The sequence below is a fragment of the Debaryomyces hansenii genome (assembly GCF_000006445.2).
Source record: "Debaryomyces hansenii CBS767 chromosome A complete sequence".
Taxonomy (NCBI): Eukaryota; Fungi; Ascomycota; class Pichiomycetes; order Serinales; family Debaryomycetaceae; genus Debaryomyces; species Debaryomyces hansenii.
The window spans coordinates 568737-587767 of NC_006043.2; the positions used below are offsets into that span (position 1 = coordinate 568737).

At 38.3% G+C, this 19031-nt stretch overlaps 15 protein-coding genes across 15 annotated transcripts; 9 read left to right on the top strand and 6 right to left on the bottom strand. All coding sequences in view use genetic code 12, as the record gives it.

Moving 5' to 3' along the window:
- Nucleotides 1-101: 101 nt before the first annotated feature.
- On the top strand, nt 102-3119 carry DEHA2A06908g (DEHA2A06908p; the record flags this gene model as incomplete). The annotated part of the gene is made up of 2 exons (XM_456625.2): nt 102-138; nt 199-3119. 2 exons carry the CDS (start codon nt 102-104, stop codon nt 3117-3119), a joined length of 2958 nt encoding a protein of 985 aa, XP_456625.2.
- A 47-nt stretch (nt 3120-3166) lies between these two features.
- DEHA2A06930g (DEHA2A06930p) lies at nt 3167-3817 on the bottom strand (the record flags this gene model as incomplete). Its single annotated transcript, XM_456626.1, has 1 exon — nt 3167-3817. The coding sequence occupies one exon, from the start codon at nt 3815-3817 to the stop codon at nt 3167-3169; it is 651 nt and encodes a 216-aa protein (XP_456626.1).
- A 231-nt stretch (nt 3818-4048) lies between these two features.
- Nucleotides 4049-4900, top strand: DEHA2A06952g (DEHA2A06952p; the record flags this gene model as incomplete). Its single annotated transcript, XM_456627.1, has 1 exon — nt 4049-4900. The coding sequence occupies one exon, from the start codon at nt 4049-4051 to the stop codon at nt 4898-4900; it is 852 nt and encodes a 283-aa protein (XP_456627.2).
- A 158-nt stretch (nt 4901-5058) lies between these two features.
- DEHA2A06974g (DEHA2A06974p) lies at nt 5059-5754 on the bottom strand (the record flags this gene model as incomplete). Its single annotated transcript, XM_456628.1, has 1 exon — nt 5059-5754. The coding sequence occupies one exon, from the start codon at nt 5752-5754 to the stop codon at nt 5059-5061; it is 696 nt and encodes a 231-aa protein (XP_456628.2).
- Nucleotides 5755-5911: 157 nt separating this feature from the next.
- On the top strand, nt 5912-6610 carry DEHA2A06996g (DEHA2A06996p; the record flags this gene model as incomplete). The annotated part of the gene is made up of 1 exon (XM_456629.1): nt 5912-6610. One exon carries the CDS (start codon nt 5912-5914, stop codon nt 6608-6610), a length of 699 nt encoding a protein of 232 aa, XP_456629.2.
- A 175-nt stretch (nt 6611-6785) lies between these two features.
- DEHA2A07018g (DEHA2A07018p) lies at nt 6786-7514 on the top strand (the record flags this gene model as incomplete). Its single annotated transcript, XM_456630.1, has 1 exon — nt 6786-7514. The coding sequence occupies one exon, from the start codon at nt 6786-6788 to the stop codon at nt 7512-7514; it is 729 nt and encodes a 242-aa protein (XP_456630.2).
- Nucleotides 7515-7596: 82 nt separating this feature from the next.
- Nucleotides 7597-8809, top strand: DEHA2A07040g (DEHA2A07040p; the record flags this gene model as incomplete). The annotated part of the gene is made up of 2 exons (XM_456631.2): nt 7597-7669; nt 7728-8809. The coding sequence occupies 2 exons, from the start codon at nt 7597-7599 to the stop codon at nt 8807-8809; spliced, it is 1155 nt and encodes a 384-aa protein (XP_456631.2).
- A 116-nt stretch (nt 8810-8925) lies between these two features.
- On the bottom strand, nt 8926-9375 carry DEHA2A07062g (DEHA2A07062p; the record flags this gene model as incomplete). The annotated part of the gene is made up of 1 exon (XM_456632.2): nt 8926-9375. One exon carries the CDS (start codon nt 9373-9375, stop codon nt 8926-8928), a length of 450 nt encoding a protein of 149 aa, XP_456632.2.
- A 46-nt stretch (nt 9376-9421) lies between these two features.
- Nucleotides 9422-10876, bottom strand: DEHA2A07084g (DEHA2A07084p; the record flags this gene model as incomplete). The annotated part of the gene is made up of 1 exon (XM_456633.2): nt 9422-10876. The coding sequence occupies one exon, from the start codon at nt 10874-10876 to the stop codon at nt 9422-9424; it is 1455 nt and encodes a 484-aa protein (XP_456633.2).
- A 194-nt stretch (nt 10877-11070) lies between these two features.
- Nucleotides 11071-12282, top strand: DEHA2A07106g (DEHA2A07106p; the record flags this gene model as incomplete). Its single annotated transcript, XM_456634.1, has 1 exon — nt 11071-12282. The coding sequence occupies one exon, from the start codon at nt 11071-11073 to the stop codon at nt 12280-12282; it is 1212 nt and encodes a 403-aa protein (XP_456634.1).
- Nucleotides 12283-12409: 127 nt separating this feature from the next.
- On the bottom strand, nt 12410-12956 carry DEHA2A07128g (60S ribosomal protein L38; the record flags this gene model as incomplete). The annotated part of the gene is made up of 2 exons (XM_456635.1): nt 12410-12640; nt 12951-12956. The coding sequence occupies 2 exons, from the start codon at nt 12954-12956 to the stop codon at nt 12410-12412; spliced, it is 237 nt and encodes a 78-aa protein (XP_456635.1).
- A 332-nt stretch (nt 12957-13288) lies between these two features.
- DEHA2A07150g (DEHA2A07150p) lies at nt 13289-14188 on the bottom strand (the record flags this gene model as incomplete). The annotated part of the gene is made up of 1 exon (XM_456636.1): nt 13289-14188. The coding sequence occupies one exon, from the start codon at nt 14186-14188 to the stop codon at nt 13289-13291; it is 900 nt and encodes a 299-aa protein (XP_456636.2).
- Nucleotides 14189-14445: 257 nt separating this feature from the next.
- On the top strand, nt 14446-16059 carry DEHA2A07172g (DEHA2A07172p; the record flags this gene model as incomplete). The annotated part of the gene is made up of 1 exon (XM_456637.1): nt 14446-16059. One exon carries the CDS (start codon nt 14446-14448, stop codon nt 16057-16059), a length of 1614 nt encoding a protein of 537 aa, XP_456637.2.
- A 510-nt stretch (nt 16060-16569) lies between these two features.
- Nucleotides 16570-17484, top strand: DEHA2A07194g (DEHA2A07194p; the record flags this gene model as incomplete). Its single annotated transcript, XM_456638.1, has 1 exon — nt 16570-17484. The coding sequence occupies one exon, from the start codon at nt 16570-16572 to the stop codon at nt 17482-17484; it is 915 nt and encodes a 304-aa protein (XP_456638.1).
- A 161-nt stretch (nt 17485-17645) lies between these two features.
- Nucleotides 17646-18965, top strand: DEHA2A07216g (DEHA2A07216p; the record flags this gene model as incomplete). The annotated part of the gene is made up of 1 exon (XM_002769953.1): nt 17646-18965. The coding sequence occupies one exon, from the start codon at nt 17646-17648 to the stop codon at nt 18963-18965; it is 1320 nt and encodes a 439-aa protein (XP_002769999.1).
- Nucleotides 18966-19031: the final 66 nt, after the last annotated feature.

Below are 19031 nucleotides of genomic sequence, written 5' to 3' on the forward strand. Positions count from 1 at the left end.
CAGTATTGTGTGCGCGTATCAACATAAGTAGTCTTGATCTATAAAACAACTGTAAGTGAATCAAGCATATTTAATATTCCTACAGTAGACTGGTTATTCAAATGCATATCCTTAAACTACCCTGGTTCGGACATAAGGGTAAGTACTATAGAAATTGATACTCTATGAAGTTACGATAATAATACTAACATGTTCTAGCTGAGAATAAACAAATTGAATGTTACTCAGTGAGTATAAACTCAGATGGATCGAGATTAGCATCAGGAGGATTAGATGGAAACGTGAAAATATGGGATACTAAATCAATTCTTCATTTTAAAAACTATGAAGCTGAACCTGCGACGTTGAATAATAAGAATGGTATAAATCTTGACACATTAAATTCAGATATAATACGAAGACCATTATGTTCAATGAGTCGACATAACGGGGTCGTTACAAGTGTCAAATTTTCGCCTGATGGCAGGTTCTTAGCTTCGGGATCAGATGATAAGATTGTATTAATTTGGGAGAAGGATGAAGAACAAGCAAATCGTCCAAAACAATTTGGTGAAGCAGAAGCCGACTTGGAACATTGGACTGTCAGAAAGAGATTAGTCGCCCATGATAATGATATTCAAGATATATGTTGGTCTCCTGATGGATCCTTATTGGTTACAGTAGGTTTAGATCGACTGATCATAATCTGGAATGGTCTAACATTCGAAAGAATCAAGAGGTACGATATTCATCAATCGATGGTCAAGGGTATAGTGTTCGACCCGGCAAACAAATTTTTTGCTACTGCATCAGATGATAGATCAGTTAGAATATTCAGATACTATAGGAAGTTGAGCGAACTGTCGATTAATAATTATGAATTCCAAATGGAGCACATTGTTATCGATCCTTTCAAGAAATCACCCTTAACTTCATATTTCCGGAGAATGTCATGGTCCCCAGATGGTCAGCACATTGCTGTGCCGAATGCGACTAATGGTCCTGTAACATCGGTTGCCATAATCAATAGGACTAATTGGGGCACAGATATTTCATTGATAGGGCACGAGGCACCCTGTGAAGTGTGTTGTTTTTCGCCTAGGTTATTTGAATATGATGACAGCAACGATTCACAGAAAAATAAGAATGGAATGGGAAACTTTACAACTATATTGGCAACTGCTGGACAAGACCAAAATCTTGTAGTTTGGACTACGAGACAAAGTAAACCATTGGTAGTGGCTCATGATATAGTTTCGGGGTCTATTACAGATATGTGTTGGGCTCCAGATGGTCAAACGTTATATTTCAGTTGTTTGGATGGATCAATTACCTGTGTTTCGTTCGAGGATAATGAATTGGGAAAAGTTGTTAGTGAAAATATGAACGATTTACAATTACATAGGTACGGTGCTGACAGAGAGTCTGCTACATTCCCTGAGAGCGTTGAACAATTACTTTTGGAAGAAAAATCTGAAGTTACCGAGCATAAGGAAAATAAGAAATTAGCTATTACAAAACCTCCGACAACCATTTTGAAGTCACGACCAGAAGAAGTGAGGCCCAAAGAAGTGAGCCCAAAAATTAATAATTTGACTCCAAAGCAAGTGAACAAATTGACTCAGAGTATAACAATAACAAAAAATGGGAAAAAAAGAGTAGCCCCATTATTAGTATCTTCGTCGTCCAAAATTTCTGTTCCAGTATTAGGCACGAGTGGAAAGGTAACCAAGAAATTCCAAATCGGATCGAAATTATCTCAAACATCGTATTTCCTACCCAGATTAGGGGTTCTGACATCGGTGCAAGGATTAAAACTGAAGAATTTAGTCCACGAATTTAATCAAACTAATGAAGCCAATAATGACGATCAAGATAATGATAATGAAGATATGGGTATTGATTCAGCGAAAGTCAATGATAATCCTAAAGACGCTTTGAACCAAAGTGTGTCAGATGCTACTTTGAGGAGACAGAGAAATAAAATAAAACGTGCAATACTAGAAACAAGATATCCAAGTTGTTTCCAATTAATTTCAACTTTACCAGACAATTTATTTAATAATCAAGCGATATTGAACAGTAAAGTAAACCAAATATTGAACAATAATTTCAACAGTAAGAGAGAGAATAATAACGAAATTATAAGTGGTAGCTCAATAGATGCAATTGATGAGGATTTAATATTCTCTGTTATTGTCACCGGAATTCAATCAATCGAAGATCGTAGTAGCATAATTATTAACGATGCATATGATGCAAATACTTCGATCACATCCATTGTTGAGGTTCGTAACGGACCATCTTGGAAAGTGAATGAAGATGACATTACAGACTTCGAATATGGCGATAGAATAGACTTTCAAGATCCAACAAGGGTAATTGTTTCTAATGATCAGAATCATACAAAGAGAAGCTATACAGTATTCTTCCCATATAAGGTACAGCATGTACTACCTATAATCAAGAATAGAATACTCACTTTTTACGTATTGGCTTCATTCAACGGGACAATACAAATAATTCTGGCTAAGTCTGGAAAGTATGTTACTGCTAGTATGGAAGTAGGAAATAATGTCATATTATTAAAGCAAGAGGGCGATTATCTCATGTGTGTCACGAATCAAGGTTTAATCTTTGTTTGGAAATTGCCGAATTTGCCTGTAGAGAGGTTTCTTACAGGTGTGGTTAGAGGGATATCGTTGGCACCCATTTTAAATAATATGGTAGAGGTTCCAAGCATTGAGAAGAAAAATTTAAACAAACGACATGCAAATATACCCCAATTGATGATGCCTAATGTCAGAAAGCTTGACGTTGATACTCGAAACGGGTCCCCATTGGCTATATTAGAAGACAACAACGAAGTATATAAATTCTCGTTAGACCTAATGGTTTGGATAAAAGTAGTGGATCCGTGGTATTTCCTTGCACTAACCGATTCACCGGTCGACTCTTTTAAAACAGGAAACTGCATTGATTCATTGTTGCATAAAAGTTACAAGTCTTTCGAGGAAGACGTCAAAAGATCCAAGATCGGATTATATATCTATAATAATTCAGAAGAAACTAATGAGCTACAGAAAGTTATGGAGGCAAGATTCAAGCAAAGCATAGAACTTGCGGGTCAAATAGCATAATTTATATATATTCCATCAATGTACACTACCATGGTCTCTCTAACCAACTAATTTGCAGCTGGCGTTCCCGATACCTCTTCTTTATTTATTGACGTTTTCTCGTTGCCGACTTCTTTCGATGGAAATGGGACCTCCTTCTCAAAGGGGAATTTAACCAAAAAAATAACAGAAGAAACGACGTTGTTGACAGCACTCATCCATATAGTTAAGCCCACACCACCAGTGGTAATAAATGGCAAGGCCAAAAACCATTCAAGGTAGTGTGGTAACACTCCGGTAGGAAAGTAAAACAAAACGGCCTTTCTGAACCACACTCTAAAAAACCAGATAGGCAATGTCGTGGTGACAAGTATCATATATCCAATATACTTGCTAATGTAGCTTCTGGATGCAGACGTTTCTTCTTTCAACTTATTGATCTCCCCTGTAAGCTTGTCAAACTGACGATTCAATTTGGTCCATCTGGCATATTGATCCTGGGCACTTATTGACTTCCTCTCCTTGGATACCTTCGCTAACTCAACATTCTTCTGGTCTAACGCAATGAACTTGGAGTCTCCTAACTTTGGTGCAACCTTACAGTATGCTGACCATCCTATATTCTCCAACGTAGCTTTACCAACTGCGTTGATCAATTGTTTGGCGAAAAGAACTACCAATACGCTAATTAACAAATTAGAAGAACTTATATCAAACATCTTACTCGGTCAATTGCAATTTTTCACTCAATATACTCCGTCTAGTGTTCTATTGGACTAGTTGGACTTGAGTTGGTTCTTGATAGTAATGGACCAAACAGAACAGTGAAAATTACACAAAAGGTGTTTTGAGAATTTGGTGAAACAAAACACTTTTGCTCAATCAAACGATTAGCAGATGAGGTAAAAAGAGCAGCTCAGATCTTGTTCATATAACAAATAACATCAACGATGTCTAGCGATCCAGAAGAAGATTATATTCCATGGATTCAACAATTTTGTGAATTGTTTGGACATGATTACTTTGTGCCAGTATCCCAAGACTTTATTGAAGATGATTTTAATTTAACAGGATTATCCCTGCAAGTCCCATATTATAGAGAAGCATTATACACAATATTAGACTACCAGGTTGAGACTGCTGACGATAATGGGAGTAATGGAACGTCTAATAACAAAGGCTCGAAAACAGAGTTACCCAACAAGGCATTACTAGCACATTCAGCAGAATTATTATACGGATTAATTCATGCCCGCTATATAATCTCTAAGCCGGGATTGACAGCAATGGCTAGCAAATTTGAACGTAACGAGTTTGGCTCGTGCCCTAGATACTACTGTGATGGAATGCATTTGATACCGGTGGGATCTACAGACATACCGGGACAAGAAACCGTGAGATTGTATTGTCCATGCTGCAATGATATTTATCTTCCCCTGAGTTCAAGATACCTCAATATTGATGGGGCGTTCTTTGGGACTACATTTCCGGGGTTGTTGGTCAAGATGTTTCCTGAGATTGAAAACCAATGTAGAAATAGAGTGTACAAAGTTAACCAGAATGATTTTGGGCTTCGTTTATTTGGATTCCAAATTAGCGAGCTAAGCGCCAGTGGACCAAGAATGAAATGGCTCAGATTGCATCCCCGTACGTCTCAGGAGAAAGAGGAATTCAACAACTGTGAATTAAGCGTACCAAGCGAATTCGATGAGTCAGATGTCCCTTTCAACTCTGACAGTGAAATGGGCGACCCAGAAGATAACGATGATGATGACAAAACTATGGCTAGTGAAGGGAATTAATCTATTTGTTTCTGTTTGTAATCTACTTTTCCTTATACTTATGTAACATACGATCCATATATTAATATAAAATATTTCATTTGAAACTCTTTCAGTGCCGTCTATTGTTAGTGCACGAGTATAAAATCACTATACACGATGTGCTTTTGTCAATGCCATTAATGAGTAATGTTGACTGGCTTACCTGGCTCCCAATCCTTAATACCTTTCTGGATGTTAATCCAGTACTTCAATCTGACTGCTTCCATCATAATGCCATTCCAATTAAGTGGTTTTGTCTCTAACAACTTTCCGATTGCCTCTTCACTCTCAACTATTCTTTCGTCATTCTCTTCACTCAACGCTTCCAAGTCCTGATCTTGGGTCGCTAACTCCAACGACTCGTGCGCTTCTAAAACCATCATGAGCATATTCTTATACTCCATGGACCTCTCGTCGGATGAAGATTGAAAATCTGAAATCAATCTCTTCGATATATCATCCTGTGTGATATCTAAGTGATCCGGGTGGTTTACCTCTATCAAATGGGCTATTCTCGAGTATGGATTGCTGATGGTCGAATAGGCCTTGTTCAATAACGACGAAAATTTATCGTCCACTCCATTATCACCCAGTTTCGATAATGCTGCAGACCCAATGACTATATCTGGATGATGTTCACTCTGTAATGTTCTATATTCCCGACGGAGTCGTCTTGGATTGATCATAAACGATTCGTTTGGGGGCCCATGATCTGGGAACGTCTGCGGAAATAAGTCAAAATATGACTTAATTGTCGTAGCATTCGAATAAAACCGTGAATTCACTAGTCCTGTTCCCACTCTAGGAACATATGTACATGCTTTCCGTAACATATTAAACAGCGTATTGTTCTGTTGTCTTATGGCATAGTATATTTCATTCTAAAAGCAAGGTTTGACTAATTATGTCCGGTACTGTACATAAATCCTCCATATTTTATCTAAAAGATATGGTACTATCTATTACAAATAAGAGCTTTTGTACCAATAAATGGCCATGTTCAAGAAAAGATTTATCAAAAAGAGTGAAGATGGGAAAGTGGCCAAGCCAAAGCGAAAATTGGATGTTGACGGTTTCGAATCAGATTCCGATGACGTCCTAGAGAAGGAAACCAAGAGCTCATCTCAAGGTATCAAGAAACATAAGCCAATAAATGGCACCAAAAAGCCCACACGAGATGTGGAACACGGCCAGAACTCAAGCACAGGAAATGCTTTATCAAACCCATCTTTGGATCAGGCCACCACCGACAAATCTGCTGGCGAAAAATCTGTGGGACCAATAAAACCACCTCCTATCAGCATTAAGACCACCACTATTACAGATTTTCAGCCAGATGTATGCAAGGATTTTCTACAGACAGGGTACTGTGGGTATGGAGATACATGTAAGTTCTTACACATAAGAGACGAACTGAAGCAGCGCAAGCCCATCGAAAAAGAGTGGGAAACAGTCACTGAGCAACAGAAACCCGATAAATCCAAAGAACAAGTACCGTATCGATGTGTACTCTGTTCAAAGGACTATACTCTGCCTGTTAAGACAGAATGCAACCATTTATTCTGCCAAAAGTGTTTCATGAATAGATACAGAAATTTGAAAAAGCCCAATTGCTTCATATGTGGAAAAGACACCGGAGGAGTATGTTCGCCAGTCCTGAAGAAAGAGTTGGAGAAGCTTATTTCATAATGTATATAGTGTTTTTAGTCATAACGGTAACAAATAGAATAGGATCGGTATTTGTCAGTAGATTATATTTCCGGCTGTTTAATATGCTCGATTTTGCGATCACCATACGAAGCGACCCTGAAATATTCCATACTATTCTTCACACCACCAAATTGCTATCGAACAGTTAACAAATATGTCTAACGTTCAAGATCAGCTAGAGGGATTGCCCGGATATGATATTGTCATGGATTATTGGAACGATTATGCGGAAGAACATATAAAAGTAGGCAAAAATCCATACGAGGACGAGAACGGAAATAAGCTTAGATTACCCAAAAACACCACTAAAGAAGAACAGAAGATCTGGAAAAGGGTGCAAAGTACGGCATGGGTACACGATAAGTGTTTCCTTGGATCTTGTGGGGTTGGTATGGATTGTGGTTTGGGTTCCGTTCCATTGGTGGTTGCCTTATTTCCAGTGCTAGGACCACTTGTGATGTATGGATTGCATGCCAGGCTTATTCACATTGTCACCAATGAATACAAGCTCCCTAATAAGCTAGTACTACAAATGGAGTCCCAAATTGCATTCGATCTACTTATAAGTCTACCACCAATATTAGGTGGTTTTTTGGCTTGGCTAAATGGGTGTCTGACTAGAAATGCTGGCATGATATACAATTACTTCGCCTACGTATCCCTGGAAAGGGAAAAGAATAAGCAGCCTACCTACGTTGGAACTGGAGACATTAGTGAATACTTACGATCGCCAGAACCGGCGTATACCAACACTGCCAGACAGAATAATTATCAATCGTCAAACAACGGTGGTAAGAGCATATCTGCATTTAAAAAGAAGCCACCTGCCAATAATACTAATACAATAAAGGTTGGAAATCAACAGCAATCTGGATTTGTATAGAAATGTAATCTTAGACTCGCGATAAATTCCAGTACGAATTATTTCACTATTTATATTCAATAAAAGTTCTAAGTACAATAAAATGTTCGAAAGGCCAGAAGGAATTGAAAACTGTAGAATATGGATGGATGGGTGTTTTGACTTTGTTCATCACGGTATGTTATTTTGAATTCTTCTATTCAATTAAGATTACATCAACTAACAGAAATTAAGGCCACGCTGGTGCCATGCTACAAGCACGTCAGTTGGGTAAGGAACTTTACGTGGGAATCCATTCAGACGAAGATATCTTGAAGAATAAGGGTCCTGTTGTTATGACATTAAAAGAGAGAGTAAAGGCCGTAGAAGCATGTAAATGGTCTACCCAGCCAGTTCCTGATGCTCCATATGTCACTGACCCCAAAGTGATGGATGGATATGGATGCAAGTATGTCGTACATGGAGATGATATTACAACTGATGCCAATGGCGAGGATTGTTATCAAGAAGTTAAAGATTTGGGTAAATTTGTTGTTGTTAAGAGAACACCTAACATTCTGACCACAGACTTAGTGGGACGAATGTTATTGATGAGCAAGGACCATCATTTCCAACCAATTCGCGATATAGACAACCATTCCTTACTTGATAAAAAGGACAACTTGGACAAGTTTGCCAAATATGCTACGGACGAAACAGGCTTAAAGCCAGGATCAGGAGTTTATCTTAATATAGACACCGATAAAGAATTGCATACGTTGGTTGAGCCATCGAAAGAAATTTTAAATAAGTACAAGTCAATTGCCTACGTTGATGGAGGGTTCGACTTGTTCCACCCCGGACATATCGAAGCTTTGAGGCTTGTTAAGCAAAATGCGCTCAAGGATGGTTGTGCCATCATTGTTGGCGTACATGATGATCATACTATCAACAATGTCAAGGGACTTAACTACCCAATTATGAACATATTTGAGAGGGCTTTGTGTATATTACAATGTGCTTATGTCGACGGGATTGTATTGGGAGCTCCTTTTTCGCCAACGTCCCAATTCTTGTCCAAGTTGCCTGGAACCGTAGCGGCGGTGTACCACGGTCCAACTCAAGTAGAAGAAGAGCCATATGCAGAAGCTAAACAAAATGGGCTCTTCAAGGAAATTGGACCCCACGAATTCGCCAATATCAATACCGAATTCATTGTCCACAGAGTTTTGAACAACAAGGAGGCATACGAAGCCAGACAAAAGGCAAAGGGATGGAAGGCCGATCATGAAGCTCAACTCAGAGTACAAGAGCAATCGCGTCATAAATCGTCGTAAATCATTTATATTTATTTATGTAATTTTTACTTACCATAAACATTTTCATAAATCGTATCTCGTTACCGATGCCCTATCACTAAGTAGGGCATTGTTACACTTATCCTATACTATGTCTACATGGCAAACATAGAATGGTCTAATTGTTCGTTGAGCATTTTCATATCTTGCTCATTCTGGCTATGATTCGAATTCCTTCTTTGCGACTGTCCGAACATAGTCACCATATCCATATCTGTATCGTCTTTCATCTCGTCTCCTGGCTTGCCCCAATTACCCTTTCCTGCTCCCAGTTTCTTAACTTTGGTTGGGTCGCAGTTAATTGGGCCATGATGAGTGAACCACTTAGAGTTCGACTTCGCTTCATGAACTGTCCATTTGTTAGTTCTTGTCATTTTGTATTTATTGAAAATATATATTATATATAATTGTGCAATTTTGATTTGTTTCGCTTCTAATACTTCAAAACTGTGTTTATTACTCCCCCTATTTATACTTGGTATTATTTTATACTTGAGCCTTGATTTATGACCTAATGAAAAAAGTGTGGGGTGACTTATGTCCATTGATTGCGAAATTTTGATTTTCCACAATAGATGGAGTCACACTATATTAGACCAAAATAATACAATCTTGGAACTTCTCTAAGCCAAATAATCTTATACAATCGATAACAATTGATTTCCCAATCGGGTTAAGTTGGCCAAAATCACATTCCTTGAGGTCTGCTGTCATCATGGTGAAAATGGAAACTGGCAAGTCATTGTCAATGGCACCTGAATGGAACCATTCTAGTATCTGCCAAATGGGGATTATACCTGGGACCACTGCTGGTAATTTGTAGACTGAATCAGATGCGGAACCAATACCATAAGATTTTTGCAAGATGGCGAGGGCTTTGTTGGCATCATCGTAGATAGAATCATTCGCGTAGATTTTCTCACTCACATCTACGAGGGACTTATTGTCGAATTCAGAGCCCGATACGGCCATCGGATGGCCTGTATTCTCCAATTCAAGCTCGTTGGAGTATGCGGTCTCGTCTGAGTCATTAGCGTCACCTACGACGAAAAAGCGGCCGTTTTTGATGAACTCTCCTACTGCGGGCAACGGGAAGTACACCTCATTGCATAAGTCGAGGAGCTCTCCGCCGAACTTCAGCTTATAGTTCATTTTGGCACAATCTTCGATGTAGTAGCCTAAGTAGTAGTATCCGAGTTGCAACTCGCTGCACATTATTATCTCTCTGAGACCTGAAAGGGTTCCAAGCGATAAATGGGCGTAGTCGGGGTCCCAGATGAAATAAATCGACGATACTCCTGTGGACAAAAAATCCAATATGGAAATGGCTATCAACTTTCCATCAAGGTAGTAGCACTCATGAGTGGGTCCGACCCTATTGCTAGGGGTGTTATCTTCGGGCAGCCATCTTTTCACCCAGTGGTTCAATGTCTCCCAATCATCCAGTGATCCCATCACCTCCTTTTCTGGGAATGGCGTATCGCATAGGAACCTCTTGAAAGACCTTTCTGTTACGTCACTTGGTTCATCATTGTGGATGTGCACTTGATATTTCTTGTACAATTCAAACTTCTCCTTTGAAAATTTAGATGGCTCATATTTGGTGTGAAATCTGGTTGATTTCTGCTCTTCCTTGACCAAAGAATGCAAGTCAAAATGCTTATTTCCCTCTTTCGTGTCTGGTTCGTCTGATATGGCTCTTATAAATCTATTGATTGTCTTGCGGTGAGCTTTGGTCACCTTTAATTGAGTAACATCGGTTCGAATAGTGAATAATCGACAACATCCTCTTAATAAATCTGGCTTATATAAAAACGTTCCTGATCTCCTAAACCCCTGGTTTATTAATTCGTCATAATGTTGACATGTCATTTGTTCTACCTGGCACCCAATCGTGATGGACTGTGATTCTTTATCGCCATTAGTCGTCTTCTGGCTCTCGAGCGCATGATAATCCTCTTTTTTTCCGTTACAATAGCCACAATCTCTTCCGGAAATATAGTGTGGTCTAGATATGACCATTGGCAAGTCTGGACCTGGCTTCATTGTTTGATTAATGTTATCTTTAGGATCTTCTATTGAATTTAAGCCAGAGCTTCTGTTAAATAGTGTTTTTTGCACCTTTGTGTAATTATTTATACAGTCTTACTGAAATGAAAAATCAACCCATCTAAACTAATCCTACTTATATTCTTTTATTAACCACTCTAATTAATAGAATTCTTAATAATATAGTAGCAATGAGTGGTTCTACAAAGACTTCACCGGTGAAGAAAGCAGCGAAACAAGCTGGATCGAACGAAAAGGTGGCAACTGATAAAGGTGATGCAGTTAGTAATGGCAATAGTATAACGAAAGACCAAAATTCGAATGAGGCGGAAGAACCAGATCATTCAATTTTGTCAGATCCAGAAGATTATTTGGAAGAGGATGAATCATTGGACATGAACTTGACAAATGGGGAACAGAAAGTTTGGTTAGTTAAGCTTCCTCGATATTTGGCAGAGAAGTGGTCCAATATAGATGAATTAAGCGGAGAGCAATTGGGAAGAGTTAAAATCAAGCAATCTGGACGTAATGGAAACAATAGCGGAAAGTTACAAGTGAAATTGGTTCTCAATGAATCAGCCATGAATGAAGAAATACCCCATGAATATGACATATCTATGTTGAATACGCAAGTGCGTAATTCATATGTATTCAGCGAAGAAAACTTGACTAAATTTAAACAGGAGTTGACTGAAGTAGCCGAAATGCCAGAACAACCCTCGTTGCAACCAGTTGATAAGAAGAAGATTCAAAATAAGCCACAGAAATTTTTCAGAATTCAAAAGAATAAGGAGGGCCAGGATGGTAAACCAGTCAAGAAATTTGTTCCATACGTGAAAACAATTCCAAAGAAAACAGCATTAGCAGGTAAGGTATGTCACGATTGTCAAATAATTCCATCCAAGAGTGATACGAAGTACTCACAAGTGTCCATGAAGAGACAAAATATTCAACCAACAAAGCCAAGACCCAAAGTTACATTATTGGATGAGATTCCTGGGGTTGTACAATCCAATGCAGGTCCATCAATTAAAGGTAATAATACTTCAGTATTCTTGAAGTCCAATCCTGCTAAGAGTAAGAATGGTGAAGGAAGGGCTATCAGAATGCCTAAGAAGGATTTGTTAGACTTATTGTTCAGGTTGTTCGAGGAGTACGAATACTGGTCCATGAAGGGTTTGAAGGAAAGAACCAGACAGCCGGAATCATACTTAAAAGAAAGTTTGGACTCTATTGCTAATTTGATCAAAAAAGGACCCTATACCTCGAAATATAACTTAAAACCAGAATATAGAAGATTACGGGATGCCGAAAGAGCTGCCAGATTGGGTTTGGTTATCAATGAAGAAAACGAAGAAAAGGAGGACGAAGAAGAAGACATTGAAATGGAAGATGTTATTTAGTCATAGTAAATATTACGTTAATCTCCGTTATTAAACTTGTAAACTTTATTAAACTATAGAAAAAAAGTGACCCGATGAGCTAATACACCATTTTTAAATATACAATTATTAACTAATAAATGTTAACTTATAAGTTCTTGATTTCTAAAGTTGGTGGTAAAGATTGTTGTAATTTCTTGGCCTTAGCAGCGTCGTTGACAACTAAGGTGTATTGGTATCTAGAACCTCTAACCTTGAACTTGGTTTGCTTGATCTTCTTACCGTTAGCGTTTAAAGCCTTGTTAACCTTAACAACGGCAGACTTGATGTCTGATCTTCTAGCTAATTCAACGAATTCCTTAATGTCTTTGATTTCACGCTAAAAAATGTTAGTATATTGCTCATCCACATAATCTAGTTATCAAGCTATTTCTTGCCCAGTCTGGAAGTTTCCAACGTCTAATATATCACATCTACCAATAGTTTACCGTAGTATATATATCACGATGGTTTATCAATTATTGTTTGCATTAAACATTGCATGCCCCATTCTTGTAAATTTTTCACCTTTATGTCCAATTTAGATATTCATTTGCAAGTCATTTGTATCACTCTTCTAAATTCTCTTTCACTTCCAGACTGTCAACAGTATTCTATAACTACTAGTGTTTAATCCCTATAGTACATACAGCCATCTTAATATATGTATAATGTTACTTAAAGTATATTAGCACTAACAAATATTTCAAATTTCAACTTTTTAATACACTCAAGTGAGGTCCGAAAAAAAAAAAATTTCCACTTTTTAGCTGAAGGGTTTAGCCCTGTATCTCTACACGTGAAAATATAACATCAATATGGCTGTTTAGTTTAGTAGGGTTGATTTACAATACCCTAACGGCCAGGAAATCTGTAGGTTTGGCTGGTTGCTTCCTCTTGATTATTCGAGATAGAGGCTTAGATGGTTACATGATTACAAAATTACAAAATTATCACCTTATGGATTTAAGTCTTGTTGTAGTATTAGCTATATAGGCCACTTACGTTCGGCAAAAGAGATCAATCGCTTGATGGCCGTAATCCACCGTCTTGTCTTATCATCAAGCATAATATTCGCCGAGTTCTGCTTGTTCTCACCGGTGATTTTCAGGGCAGCACTTCTTTCGTGGATCCCTACACCCTTGACACCGATGGGCCATGCCACATTACCGATACTGAGCTTCATGTAGCTTTCGTTGGCTCGCCGGTAGTCACGCACCTGCAAATAGTACATTATGGTACAGAGAGATGTCAGCATCGAATCTGTGAGCTTTTGGGTGCGGAGCTTGTAGAGAAGTCTCACCAAATCCTTCTTAGTGTCCAAAAGCATCGACGACTGTCTAGCCACCGATTCTTCTTCGCCCTCTCGCTCCTCGTCATCACGTATGCTTGAAAACCCCTCCGTCTTCAGCTGTACATCGTTCTCCCATTCCTTCACCATGTACTTGACGTACATACGCACTTGCGTGTGCAACTTTTCCCTGGCATCGCTGCTGGCTATATCTTCCAATTTTATGGTTCGGTCCGTCGCTTCCTCTTTCTCGAGCTGTATCCTGTACACCTCGTTTTTCTTCTGAAGACGAAGAAGTACTTCTACCTTTCGAATTTTGTCAAGCTTAGTGCTGCCTGTATTGCATCTCTCACCCAATTGTTCTAGTTTAGCATCAAGCTGCTCATCTGAGATCGAGTTAATCAACGTCGTTTCCTCGGGCGTGTAAACCTGTCTATTGTTCTTCTCCAGCGTATCACTATTAGTAGCTCTAGGAACCGTATCTGCCTCTATAATATTCACCTCATCCTCGGCCTTCACCTTTTTATTCTTCTTGGTTTCATCGGCTAGCTTCCTCTTCTTATCAATTTCCTTCGATAATAAGCTTGAGAAATCCATCTACCATGTCAATATCAGATTATAATCTCCAATTTACCTATTTAAGGATGTAGCTGTGATTTTCATATGGACTTCCATTGTGAGTGCTTGGGCCAATTTAATGTGATTGCGATTGACAGAAAAAACCCACTTCCAGAAACCAATTTATTCTTCCTATGGAAACTTAGCTTATTAACCGACAAATCAAGTACGAAACGATTCAATTGGTGCTAGCATTGGTATTAAATTGAGTATATTGAGTTCGAAAAAATTGTATAATGTCTGGCAAGCAAAGCAATCATAATGGAGAAAATTTAGGGAATAAGTCTTCAGGATCAAAAGTGCACAGCAGCCCCAATTCTGGGAAGGTAGAAGGTAGCGGTGAATCTAAGGATAATACTGCCGAAATTAGGGCGGTATTTACTTCGTCCGATTCGAAGCAAGATGAAGAAAGTAAGTCAAGACCGCAAACATCACCTCTCTTGTCATCGACCCCACCTAGCGTTGCTAAGTCATTGGTAAGGTCGTATCCGTATTTGTTGATAGTGAATAAGTTTTTATCAATCATAACATGGACTAATGATGACTACTGGATTAATATCATCCTTGTTTGTTTGTACTCGTTGGCCATATTGTATTTCGAAAACTTAGTAACATGGCTGGGACATTTGATTATAGTAGGTATTATCACGTTGTATGCATTATTGAATAATAAGATCATTGAGGAAACAAACTTACACCCAACTTTGGATGATGTTGTCCAGGCATTGACTACTACGTGTATCAAAGCCGATATGTTGTTGAATCCAATCACGTCATTGTCGTTAACTGCCTACGATATCAAAAGACTTCTTTTCACGACGGTTTTCTTGACTCCGCTTTATCTTATCGTGACATTTTTACTTGTCAAGCCTAGAATCATATTGTTATTCACTGGACTCCACATTCTTACGTACCACTCTTCGTACTCGAGAGTGGCCCGTAAAATGTTGTGGAAAATCAAGTTAGTCAGAGTGTTATGTTTCTACTTGACTGGATTGGATTTCCTGCAAGCTAGAAACCATTCCTTGTTTGCTGCTGCCTTTGCTAAAGTTCACAAAAATGCTGGACATTCTTTAGATTTGAGTAGTGAAGCTTCAAACAAGCCGGTGAGATTTACATACGTGATATACGAGAACCAGAGACGTTGGTTGGGTATTGGTTGGACATCGAATTTATTGTCTTATGAAAGAACCCCATGGACTGACGAATTTTTGAATGAGTCTTCGTCTCTCGAAAGTTTCCAACTTCCAAATAACGAAAACAACGACTATTCGTTTGGAGCTCAACAGTCTCAGCAATTATCTGGAAGTGATACTACCTGGAGATGGGTTGATAAGACCTGGAGGTTGGACTTAACTAATGATGGTGCCATCACCTTACAGAATAATAAGAGATCTAAGACTACTGCCAACCCAGCCACTGATGAGGGTTATATCTATTACGATAATACTTGGAAAAAGCCATCGACAGAAGATTCATTTTCCAAGTACACTAGAAGAAGAAGATGGATTAGAACCGCTGAATTAGTATTCAATGGCTCATCCGATAAGACACCTTCTACCGAGGAAGAAATTTCATCTAACAGTGCAAGTATTCCTGGCTCGTCCAATTCAACCACAGGAGCGGAAACTGGTAATTCCACAAAGTCTGCAAAAAAGAGAAAGAGCTTAAGATTTGTTGATCCTGAATCTGATACAACAGATGAGAAGACCGATGGACCAGAATCTCTCGCTCAAGTTGAGAAAGAATTGGCGGCCGACGAGCAAGACACAAAAGACTTGAAAAGAGGAGTAGAAGAGCTTACCTCAATGGCTCAAGAAGCCGATTTCGCGGGCAAGAAGAATGATTGAGTGTAAATAGCTTTTTGTCTCAAGGTATTAGATTGGTGCATTTTCAACGATTTTTGAGGTTATAGTTTATAGCATACCTGTTTCTATACGTATATTTAATGTTCCTTTGTTATTTATTTTAAATATTAAGTCAGTCTGTGTAAGAACCCTAGTAGATCATTTTCATCTACGTATATTTTGTTTAAAAATGAAAGTGCATATTTTCTGTATTTTTGTCACTATCATCAAAATCTTGTAAATTCAGATAAGATTTAAAAGTTTTTATAAATTTTCTACATTTTTAATTAAAGTTAATCATACGACTATAGCATATACACAATAATGTATAATGGCAATAAGGTTAGAGCCGTTAATGGAACAGAAATAAACAAAATTGAAAATTTGCAATTTTCGGCGTTCTCCGAGACCAAATTATGATAAGATCGTGAATCTGGCGATAAGATAGTATTTAAGAGAGGAAACAATTCCACTTGTTTTATCTTCTTTCTTCATCATTTTACTATAAATATTATGCAATCAGAATTGTTAGACTCCTCATACGGCAAAGGAAATGTTAAGTTCCTTAAAGTTAAAAAGAACCCCCATAATTCTAAAGAACAAGACGTATTAGAAGCAAATGTCCAGGTGTTATTGAAGGGTAATTTTGATGTTTCATATACTAAGGCCGATAATGCCCCTATTGTTCCTACAGATACTGTTAAGAATACTATCTTGATCGAAGCCAAAACCACTAATGTGTGGCCGATTGAAAGGTTTGCGGCCCATTTGGCGAAACATTTCACTGAGAAATATGCCCATGTTTCTGGGATTGAGGTGAGCATAGTTCAGAGCAAATGGACCAAATATGAGGTGGATGGTAAGATCCATCCACATTCCTTTAAACATGAAGGTCCGGAAACGAGAAGAACGTTCCTTACTTATTGCAGATCGAATAAAAAGTTGACAATTACTTCTTCGATCAAAGACTTAACTGTTTTAAAATCCACTGGTTCTATGTTCTACGGTTATAACGTTTGTGATTACACTACATTGAAGCCTACCAAGGACAGAATTTTATCTACTGATGTAGATGCATCTTGGACATATGATCCAAAACAAGTTACATCTTTGGACCAGGTATTAACTCAAGCTGATAAGGGCTTATTTGACTCTACTTATGATAGTGCCAGAAAAGTCACATTAGACTTGTTTGCCTTGGAAAATTCTGCATCTGTTCAAGCTACTATGTACAATATGTCTCATAAGATTTTAGAATTGGTTCCTGAAGTTGGAACCGTTAGCTATGCCTTGCCTAACAAGCACTATATATTATTCAACTTGGAATGGAAGGGTATCAAACAAAATGATGAATTATTTTATCCTTCTCCAGATCCGAATGGTCTTATAAAGAGTACCGTTGGCAGAAAGACCCAGTCCAAGTTATAGTCATCTATATACGATTTATATATATAATATTTAAGCATAGATATAATCCATATTTCTTTTAGTGGTGTACTGCGCAGAAAAGACATACAATTTTTTTTATCAATTACAAAAATTTTCAGTTGCAAAAGGATCATCTCTTTTCTCTATCATATCAAGTTAACATGTCTTGTCATTCCAAAGTGTGGATGCTAGTAGTTGCAACTGCGTTGGTTACAACAGGAGTTGTGGAAGGGTTTCATAGATATATGGACTCTCGTGATAACGTAAAGTCACCTCCATCGACTAAACAAATTACAGAAACAAATAAAGACTATTCAGAAGAACTAATTCAAGAACAGTTGGCTCGTAACTATGCATTTTTGACGGAAGGAGGCATGGAAAAGGTAAGAAACCAAAACATTGTGGTTGTTGGTGCTGGTGGAGTTGGGTCATGGGTCACGACGATGTTAGTTAGATCTGGCGTGGGTAAAATTAGGGTAATAGACTTTGACCAGGTTTCGTTGAGTTCCTTGAATAGACATGCAGTAGCAAACTTGAAAGATGTTGGAATATCCAAAGTGGAATGTTTGAGAAATCATTTATTACAAATTGCACCTTGGATTGAAATCGATACCAAAAACCAATTGTGGAACATAGATGTGGCCGAAGAATTAATATTTGGCGAAGATTTCAAACCAACGTACGTTGTTGATTGCATTGATAATATAGATACTAAAGTGGACTTGTTAACTTTCTGTCACGAAAAGAAGTTACCGGTTATTTCCTCGGGAGGTGCAGCGTGCAAGTCGGACCCAACCAGAGTTAATATTTCTGATATATCCAAGACTGAAGAAGATCCATTATCACGTTCAGTACGTATTCGTTTGAAAAAGAGAGGTATTATTAGCAGCATCCCAGTTGTATTCTCTGCCGAAAAGCCAGACCCAAGAAAAGCTCAATTAATGCCATTAACTGATGCCGAAATTGCAAAAGGTGAGGTTGATCAATTATCGGCCATCAAGAACTTCAGAGTTAGGATTTTGCCTGTTTTAGGTACAATGCCAGGTATGTTTGGATTGACCCTTGCCACCCACCTCATTACCTCCATCTCAGGATACCCGGTTGAACCAATTGAGGGTAAGAACAGATACAAGGTCTACGACGGAATATTACAGAGTTTGGCGGGTCAACAATCTAGAATTGGCAAATTGGACCAAAGAGTTCCTATCGCATTGAACGACGTCAACTATATCTTAGAAGAAGTTTTCCACGGCAAGTCCCCTATATCCAACTACTCGACCAGGTTGACGTTATCCAGATGGGATCCAAGAAAAGAATTATCTTATCAAAACGTTGTTATAATGACGAAAGAAGAACAGAAGTTGCACGAAGATAGGGTCTTAAAAGGTGGTGAACTATTGACAGAAGTTTATACAAAGGAAATACTTGACAGAGTAGAACAAAGATTCTCTGAAGAACGCTTCTATTCTCAATTCCGTTAATTAGTTGTATATAGTAGGAATAACAGTATATTTTGTGCATATAAATTTTGTAGGCCCTAGAAATTT